At 44.7% G+C, this 10,379-nt stretch overlaps 1 protein-coding gene across 1 annotated transcript in view; it reads right to left on the minus strand.

Annotated features, from left to right (window-relative positions):
• The window catches only part of LOC102672092 (acetylcholine receptor subunit alpha-L1), a 107,885-nt gene that overhangs the window by 25,158 nt on the left and 72,348 nt on the right, over positions 1 to 10,379 (minus strand). The window contains exon 4 of the mRNA XM_031509882.1: positions 4,589 to 4,698. Coding sequence (XP_031365742.1) covers positions 4,589 to 4,698 — 110 coding nt within the window. The remainder of the gene's footprint in view (positions 1 to 4,588; positions 4,699 to 10,379) is intronic.

A 10,379-nucleotide genomic window follows, 5' to 3' on the forward strand; every position in this document is an offset into this window, starting at 1 on the left:
GGTTCTCGATTAACCGCGAATATCGTTACCATTATTGTTCTCCGCTCCTGCGAATAGCCCGTTGCCTTTATCAAGCTTCCCGAACGAAAATTCTATTTAAACACGAGCAGCACAGAGAAATGAAATTTGATAAATGAAACTGAATCTCTTGCTCCCATCCTTTCGCTTGCCTACGCGAATATTGCAGTGTACGCAAGCTTGCATCTTTCGCCAATCTTCTAATAAATCCGCAACTTTCTCGCGTGTACTCCACAATTAAACGGATGAAACGTGAATATTTATATCACCGGGAAATCCGTGGAACGCCCTCGAGAGAAGGAACCGATAATTTCCACGAGATTTATGAACCTCGAGATTTAATATCCGAAATTTGAATATTCCTCCGCTTCTTTTTCAATACCCAAAATTCCATCCCCTCGTTTTTATTTCCTTCCTCGTTGGACACACGTTGCAATATCTGTTTCGATCTAAAATTTCCAATTTAAAAAATATAGTCTTACTTTGAGCGATTGCTCAAGAATTAAATTTCCATCATCGTGGTAAGTGAAACAAGTCAGGCACAGGCCGGACGCAAGGCGTGCAAAGACTTGTTAAGATGAGGAAATAAAATAACATTGAAGGTTGAAGGAAAACGCCGTTGACGATCCGTTTCGAGGCAAACCTCGTTAAAGAAAATTCACAAAGCTTCACGTTCCTTACAATCGATAAGCTCGACGACGAGTAATGGAATAATCGCGCGATATTCGGCTTGGAATTCATCGAATTCAGATTTATCGCGGGGTTAATATCGAATGCGGCTCGGTATCGATTCCATTGATTTTATCGGGGGATAAAAGAGACGCGTTTCCCTCGATCGTTTCTTAATTAAATTTAATCTTAATGCGACTCGATCCTCCAGCTTCCCCCCGACTTATCGATTTTCCCCGTGGAAAACTTCGTCACCACTCCCCTCTTTCCCGAAATAATCTCACCCCCGTTCGAACTCGTGACAAACTTTCTTTTTATAGCGAAATCCCCTCCTCTCCTCCCCCTCTCTTCGGTTTAATAAACGTTTCCATCGAGTGTCGGTTAATTTACATGTATACATAGAAATTGCTTTCATAAGCGGATGCAGGGTTGTAAAATATTAAGGGGAAGGTGTACGTACGTTCGGCCACGGGGAATTAAAAATTCATGTAACAAGGTTGGTGGTTCTGGGATCCGAGGGGTGGTAAGAATCGAGAAGCTTATAATATTCTGGGCGAGAAGAGAAAAGGAACGATGAAATTTTGTCTCGTCGTGCATCAAACGCAGAGAAGGAGTTGGATAGAGTTCGACGAACTCGATCGAACTTACTTTCTAAATAATTGGAAATCGTTACCAGCTCTGGAATTCTTTGAAACTTATTCGTCGAAATAAAAAAAGAACGTCCCCTCCATTGTGCTCGATTTGTTCCCACCAATCGAAAATGGAAAAGGGTTACCCCATGATTCACGCGAGTTTCCTATTCCTCGGGGTTGATCTACGATCAACAAGAGCAGATCCGCTCGATTCCTCGAGATCGAAATTTGTTTCGTCTTAGCTCTCGTCGCCACTCGATCGTATCCATCTCGTAGAGTGCACTTCTCTCCCGCTCGACGATGAATAAAGGGGATGATGCTCGTCGACGACGCCTCTGCGAATATATCCATCCATCCGATGATGAAAATGTTTAGATAGGGGGTGGAAAATGTTACGAGAGAAATTAATAATTGACGCGATAAAATTCAAATTCAACTTTTCCTCGAACTACGACGACTCTTTCTCTTTTTTTTTTTTTTTCTTTTTATTCGCAACAATTTCTTCTGAGGTGTATTTTCAGTCGAAATGGTTATAGTAAATGGTTATCGAGTGTAAATGGTATAATAAGGAGAGAGGGGAGGACAGTTAAAGTCGATATCATCGCGACGGATCGTGAAACTTGTCGCGGAGGAGTCGAGAAGGAGACGAGATCGAACTTAGGCAGGACGAGTTTATCGAAGCAACTTGACTTCGATTCGATTCGATACGGGGTCCAGGCCCTTCTCAAGTCTACCTTCACCCCAAAAAAGATGGACATCACGACGAATTCCAAGCATCGAACGAATCGTCTCGCTTTCGAGAACTTTACCACGCTACGTGCTCGTTCGTATCCTCCGCGCTAATAAATAATTCGCCCTGTCCCCCCTTTCTCCACCCCTCCATCGAGAGGATAAAACCGTGACCAAGTTATTAAACAGCCTCGAGTCGCCCTCGACACAGGGGGTTAAAATTCGATCGCGTCAAAGGAACACGGTCACCGGGTCTTCGGGGGGTTGGGGATTGAAATCGGGGGCGAACGTCCATCAAAATTCATCCTTCGACAATGCCGCGATTATACGCCAGCCTGATATCGATATCCTGAAATCGTCGAAGGACGAGCCCCTTTCGAGCCGCCGCCGGTGACGACTGCGAGCCTCCCCCCTCCGCGAGGCCCGTTTCAAACGCAACCCCCTCCCCTCCGGGCAAAGTTCCAGGATTCCACCCCGGTGAATTATTAATCAGATTCGAATATTCCATACAAATTACTTCTCTTCTGTGTCCCCCTCCCCTTCCCTCTGCTGCAGGAAGGACGGGAGGGCGGTGGAGGCGGTTGCATTTGCATTTGCATGCTGTCGGGGCGCACAAAGCCTCCGATACTTTGAGCCTTTCGAAGCGCCGCCAGGACAATCGATTCGTCCCCCTCCCTCCCTTCTCCTCCTCCTCCTCCTCTACGCCCGAGTAATTGAAACGGGCGTAATGTATGTCGAGAGTTTCGACTTGGAGAACGGCCGTTCTTTATGATTTATCATCGTGGGACGCGCGTGGCCGTGTCGTGTTTCCACTCCACGTGCGTAATTGAAAATAAAACTGGCCGAGATTCGTCTCGTCGAAAGCGTTTCGCCGTCTCCGAAAGCCTGTCACGTTTCCAAGCGACAATGAGACGTACTCGTCGTCGTCGCATATGGGGAAGGGGGAGAGGAGGAAGTTTGATCGCGCGCTCCCTCGTCAAAGAAGGGGGGGGGGGGAAACGCTTCGAGAAGCTTCGAGCGCGTTCCTCTCTCTCTCTCTCTCTCTTTCTCTTTCTCTCTCCTTTGCACAGAGGAGGAGGAACGAAAATTTTTCAGTCCCCGCGATTCGCTTTTTCAACTTTCACGAGTGTCTCACGATCTCTCCCTTCGAATCGAAGAGAAAGTTTCGAGAGTTACTTCGACAGTCGCGAGAGAAAAACGGTGGACGAAGATGTTCGAATTCGCATCCTCGGAGGGCCAATTAACTTTCTCGAAAAGGGAAATTTTGAAAAGGAAAATTCCGAAAACGTTGAATAGCTCGATCGATGAACGCGTTCGATTCGATCCGAAAGTTTTCCAACGATTTTTCGTTAGTAGTTGAAATAAGATAAACGTATACGAAGTCGGTGGAGAGGCGTACAAGAACGGCGTCGTCCCGACTCCACTCCACTTCCTCGTAAAAGTGTCGTCCTCGGGGCGAAGTACATCCTATTTCTCAGCGTTAGCTAGGAAATACGTGTGCGTGTGTGTCCCGTTCCAAGCGTGGATTTTCAAAATGGCCTTACCAGAGGATAAAGTCTCTCTCTTTCCCTCTTTCTGTGTGTGGAAACGTCACGTACCAGCGCGGAATATTCCGCGGCGGTTTACGAGATACCGTGCCCCGCGCTTCCCGCTAAAATCCTATGAAGTATGGCCGGACTGAGGTGACGGACGACGAGGAAGGAGGCGTGACTGCCCCCTCTTCCCCTTCCCCCCCGATACACTGGCCGGGCGGAAAAAGAATGGGAGAAAGGGGATCAACCTGGGCTAGATTAACGCGAAAGAACGGATGAAATATCCTGAGCTCCCTTGAATATCTCTCCTCCCCAACGATAATTCACCCCCTTTTTCCCCTTCACATCGGATCGTGTTCGCGCGTGTAATTTTTTGGGAATCTGAAATTTTTAACTGTCTTCCATTATTCCGGATTTTTAATATTCGAAAGCTTATTTTCGGGAGGAGGCGAATTCTTCGATCGATAAATAAATAATATCGTTAAATAAATATACGTGGAAGGAAGAAAAACACGTTCGAGAAATTTTTTCGATTTTTAATTTCGTTTATCGCGTTTAACTCGATATATATATATATATATATTGAGCCGGTGGTACGCTCCGTGTAATATCCGCGAACGTTTCGAGCAGCTGTTTAACTCGACCGTTCCGGTTATAAAAATAAAATCGGTCGAACGAACAAATTGCGGCCGCAATTGTTGCGATTTCGCGCAACACGTCTCCCGGCAGAATTGCACGATCCTCGACCGTAATTGTATTTCATCGTCGCTTTTCTTCCCTTATCTCGTCGAATCTCTTCAACGTGTCATTTACGTTGTTAATTTCGACACGCGAAATTGTCGAAGAAGAAGAGAAAGAAAAAATATCGATATCGAAATTCCATCTTTCGTAACGTTTTCCTTCTTTTTTTAATCCAACGCGGCAACGGCCGTTGGATTAACTCTCCGTGAAAAAAAAAAAGAAGAAAAAGTCGCGTGACCGGATCACCGATAATTAGATCGAGCTTACTTGTTGTAAAGAACAATGTCCGGCAACCATATATGCTCCGACGGCACGTGGAGGGTGTCGACACCGCCATAATCATCCGGGTTCCACTTCAGCTTGTAATCGTTCCACTCCTGCAAGCAGAAAACAAAGCAAAAATAAGCCCCGTTTATTTTCGTTCGCCGAGCCGATGGGGGAACGGGGTGGAGAAAATGAACCGAGCCGGGCGTCTTTTAACCACGATTCCACGATAGATAATCGTTCCTCCCTCCGCTCCCCCGTCGGCTTTTAAACGGGTTATTCCACCAAGGTGACGTGAGCTACGTGGAATCGACTCTTAACGGAAGTTAAGGTGAACGTCGATCGATTCCCAAGTAACGAGAAACGAGCCACGATTGCAGCACGAGACGAGCTGATGAACTTAATCGTAACGAATCGGATTTATAATCTCGAATACCCGTACGATTCGTAATTTAGGGAAGGAAGGAAGGAAGGAAGGAAGGAAGGAAGGAAGGAAGGAAGGAACAAAGCAAAGGGAGAGAGTTTCTGGATCGAAATACACGGCAATAACCAACGTAGAAGGGAGGAGGGGAGGGAAACTTGGGATAAATCCCGATTAGATTAGCCTTCGACGTCCGTTCGAACTAATAACTACTTTCGAACGTGGCCAACTTGCTACTCCAACGAAAATAGCAACATCGTCTCGTTCGCAAACTCGCTTCGATCGCGGTCATCGCTTCCTCCCTTCCTTTCCTCCAATCGAATTATTATTCCCCCCTTCGCATGAGAAACGGTGTTAATAAGTTTCTCGAATCTCTCGAAAATTCCTCTTTCTTTTCAAAGTACAAGATAGAAAAAAAAAAAAGAATTATAGCGAAACTTTCCTCCGGATCTCTCTCGAAATCGATTAATCGGGGAAGACGGATTGGATGGAAGAAGGAGAAGAAGGAAGGAAGGATCCAAGAAGGAGGCATTCATCTCGAAATCTCGATCGGACGAGACGGGGCGAAGCGATTAAGAGGATGGAAAAGTAATTACTGGACCCTTTCCTTCCTTCCGTTTCCTTTATTTCGAGCCCCACGAGTCTCGTGCAATCGCGGAGATACCACAACCGTGAGTTTTCTTTTATCCCCACCGGTAAGACGTTCTTTTCTATTCGTCGCTTCCGGCCTTGATTCCCTTCCCGATCCAACTCGCCGAGAAGCGAATTATCGCGGAATAAAAGAACAATTTCCTTCCTCCGGCCAACTTGTGGCCGAATGTTTGCGCCATGGGAAATGGGCAAAAGATCGGCAGAGTCGTAAGAATTTACAAGGGAGGACCGTTATTTTTCCATTTTCGCAAACCGACGCGGCCCGAATTTGTCTCGAGTCGTTTCCGGTTTACGGTTCGGCTCAACCGTCTTCCCCTTCCGAAGGGGTTCAGGAATCTCTCCAAATACCGACAACAATGGCCGACAATGGTTTCCAGCCGCATTCTTCTCGCCGCTTGCAAAAACAATATTGAAAAGAAAGGAAGAAAAAAAATAAAATAAAATAAAACGCCTCTCGGTTATGCCTGAGCGTTGAACCGAAATGATATCGATCGACGGAGGGAGAGGAGAAGGAGGAGGAGGAGGGAAGCACCCGCCATCGTCGAATTTGTTCGTTGAATTCGATGATCGTGAATAATACGCGCCGAATTAAAAATCCTTTGACGCGCATGACATTTGTCGCCGATTTTTAATAAAATCGTATTTCGATATAATATTCGAGGCTAACGTACCGGAAGAAAAAAGATATATCCCGTCAATCCTTTTCGTTCGAATTCCATTGTCTATTCGTTACTTCTCCTTCAGGAAAAGTTCAGAAAATTCGGAAACGAGATCGGTTTAAACCGGATCTCGAAAGGAACGAAGAGACGTGTCGATTTTCACGGGCGCGAATTATTCCAATTCCGCAATTGGCCAAGTTTCGTCGAAAGTTTGGGCGAGAAAGAATTCCTTTCATTCGTTCAAATCGATTGCCGCATCCCGTTTCGTGAATTTCAAGAAGAATTCGAAGACGGATCGAGCACGATTCCGTAAAGGATCCTCCTTATAATCCTTATATTCGATTACACCGTGCGTTGCGATTCAATTGTGCCGAACTAATTAACACTTTAGCATCGAATATTCCCCTCGATCGATAATGCGTCACCAATTTCCTCTTTATCGAAATTCCAAAAAAAATAAATAAGTAAAATAATAATTTGGCTGATCGATTTTCTTTCCTCGCTCGAATTTTCGAGATTCGGGAGTCCCGATTTAGCCCGGTACACGAGGGAAGTGGATTAATAAAAATGTGGGATCGTTGGTTGGAAAGGATACAGGCAAGGCCCGTAAAAGTTTTCTATTCCCTTCCCCATCGGCGATAAATTACGACGAGGGAGGCACCGATACACCGAGGAGGACCGTACGAGGTCGTAAAGTCGCGACCACGCGTTTCGAGAGAGAGAAAAAGAGAGAGGGAGAGGGAGAGAGAGAGAGAGAGAAAAGTAAAAAAAAAAAACGACGCCAATTCGACGACGATCGCTCGTCGTTGCCTGGAGGGAAACTGGTTTGGATATCGTTTTCGAAACTGCTCGACAAATAAGGCTTGTTAGTCTTCCACTATCGGGGTGGAGTATCGCTCTATCGAGATCCCGTATTTTATTCCATTCTTATCCTTCGCCGGTGGAAACAGAAGATTGGCAAACGTTTTCGGCTTTTTATACGTGGGACTTGCGGGACGGAGTTCAAGCTAAGATGGAATTCGAAATTTCCTTGGCTTGGATAAGCCTCGAAATAGTATGCGTATAGACGAAGAGTAGACAAATGGTGGGGAGAGGGAACGTTTCAACTTTACGTTGCGACGTAAATTTTCCAGATTACTTTCCAGATACTTTTATTGGCAGCTTTTGATATTTTTACTTCTAAATCTGGCATACAACGCGTGTCCACAGCAACATTATCACTCTTATTTCGATACTCGAGATTCGATGAAAATTTAATCCGTGGATTCGAATAAATATCGTATAATTAATTTCGAAAGGAGGGGGGTAAAGGTACGATAAGAAGATCGATAGAAGGATTAATCACGGTTCACCACAAGTTTAAAAATAGCGAGGAAAATAAACAATCTTTAAACGAGATTCGATAACGACGAAGCTGATTCCTCATCGACGTCTACGAGAGAAGAAAAGATCCACGATCTTGATCTATCTGTGCGTTTTATATTCGCGGATATCTGGAAATTTGCGTATTTCAATGGCAACGTTCCATTCGAATATTCACGTCCAAGAACAGTGAATATCATCGAAAAAGGTATCACGACGGAACATTGTTCGATTAATTAAATTTATATATCTTTATCAAGAGTTCGAGCCTATTCTCCCGAAATTTTCCTCGTTTATGGCGTTTTACTTTCTAGACTTCGTCCAAATCTCAAAGAATCAGCGACACTTCCAACGTTTCGAAAATTTGCGAGAATACAAAGTATCTAAAAACGCTTGATAAAACATCTGACTCGATAGATTCTGCAACAGTCCAAGTACATATATATATATATTTTTTTTCGAAGAATTACAGCGAATGATGGGATTAACGACCCAAGGTTCTAAGTTTCGTCGGGGGCGAGGGAAGAAATCCAGGAGGTGCTGTTTTCGTTGAGAAATTGGAGGGTTGCCAGGGAGAGTGGTATTAATTCTCGTGGCGGGATAAATTCTTCTCGGGAGGAAACGAGACTATCCGAAATTGCCTTTAAATATCCTTTTACCGATCAAATTACACGAATCGGGGCCCGCTCTCCTTTTCGATTAACCGGTTCCCGCAAATGGAAAAGAAATGGGATTTCTGCATCGATAATGCCGGACATTAAGCTCGATCGGTATCGCGTTTAAATCGCGTCGAAATCGATTTCTATCGATAATCCATCCATCGTTCCGCGCTTTTATTCCGAGGGATAAAACAAAAAAAAAAAAAAAAAAAAAAAAAGAAAAAGATAGAAAATATCGTCCGAGAGAAGAGAAAAACAGGAGACACTTTGGTTTCGATAAGAAAGCGAGACAAGCTTGAGAAGGAGGGTGAAAGGAGGGGAAGGGGGTGGAATTGTAATCGAGCAAGTGGAACAGGGCTGTTGGCAGCGGGGTCAGAATCGTCGAGATGTACGCCGAGACAAGGCTCGCAATCGGCGGTGAAAGCACTTGGAAGTGCGAGATACGCCAGCTCCTATCCAACAATGCCGCCATTCTAGAATAAATGCCGCCGATTTTCACCGAGATTCGGCTGTTTGCCTCCCCACGAATGAATCGATGATTATTCGAGCTTAAGCATCCGTGTAAATAACCGTGTCGCTGGCTTCTTTTCAAGCTTGAATTTCTCGATCACAACGATCACTTTTGATTTTCATCAAATATAATAAGTAATAATAAGTGAAACGGTCCACGATCGAGGAGATAAAATAAACCGAGCGTAGCCGAGATAGTTTTTATCGCCTCGTCAGTGTATCTCGTCTCGAAAATCTTCAACGGCGCGTGAAAGGGAACAGTTGCTCGATGCAATTTTGGTAAAAGCTGTTTCTTCCTTGTATTCCAATTATTAAACAACCGTTCCTCCGGCAAACAGCCGGGGAAACTCGATTGAGCGAGCCACCGAGCTCTATTAAATTCGTGGTCGTGGCTTTGCAACGAGCAACGATAAACGGCAACAAAGAACGGGAGGAGAAACGAGTTTTCCCGTCGAATTAAAAAAAAAAAAATAATCTTCCTTTTCCCCCGTTATTCCAACGATTACTGCTTATCGAGAACGACCATCGAATCTTGCAATCTCGTTCTTTCTTCATTCCGGAAAGATAAACTGACCCCCTCCTTCATCTCTCGTGACGAGCCTCGAAAGACGGAGAAGAAACACGGATGGAATTGTATTCCTATCTGTGAGCATCATCGGGCCAATTCTCGCGATATTCAGCGTCCCCCCTCTTTTTTTGGCAACGAATAAATCGAGATTCTTGAGATCGAGATTCAATATATAATCTTGATAAAATCGAGAGAGCCAGAGTTCGTTTTTTAAATTCGATTTTTATAAGAATCGTATTAATTCCTCGATCGATAAATTCCTCGTCGCTTTATCCAATTATTCATTTCATTTCGAATACACATCGCGAATAATTCGATCGAAAAGTCGAACACACACGCGCACACACACATATACACGGAGACAGTAAACGTAGAGACTCGTTCATCGCTGTTTACGTACTTCGCAGGCATCGGTGAACTTCCGAAAGAAGCCAAGAAGCCAGGGCTTCTTCCACTTCCTTTGCCGTCTCCAACAATGGCAAACAATTCCCGGCGACTGATAAAGGGACAGCCACTTCGGTTGGCAGACGATCCTGGCTGACGGCGCGCTTCTATCCATCCCCCCTCCCCTCCGAAATGCGAGAAAAAGAGGCGCGAGATCCATTGACGCGGACGAACGAGTCGGTGGCCAAGCCAAGAGAGAAGAATAACCGATGAAAAACCAACAGGCTGCCAGCTCGTCTTTACCAATTCTGCCGAAGACGAGAAAAGAAAAAAAAAAAAAAAAAGAAAAAGAAAAATTCCTCGCACCTTCCAGAAGCGTTGAAATCCGTTCAACATTCGATTCGAAGCGAATTTTTAATCACGATAATGGTTGCGATCTTGGCCGAGAAAATGTCATCGGGCGGATTACAGAGAAGCGAGCAAATGCTTCCGTCTTCTTCGGGAATAAAGTTCGGTTTATTTCAATCCTCTTCGACATTTTCTTTCCTTTTCGTTGATCGTCAAAAAAAAAAAAAAAAAA

Source organism: Apis dorsata, unplaced genomic scaffold, assembly GCF_000469605.1.
Source record: "Apis dorsata unplaced genomic scaffold, Apis dorsata 1.3 scaffold_19, whole genome shotgun sequence".
NCBI lineage: Eukaryota > Metazoa > Arthropoda > Insecta > Hymenoptera > Apidae > Apis > Apis dorsata.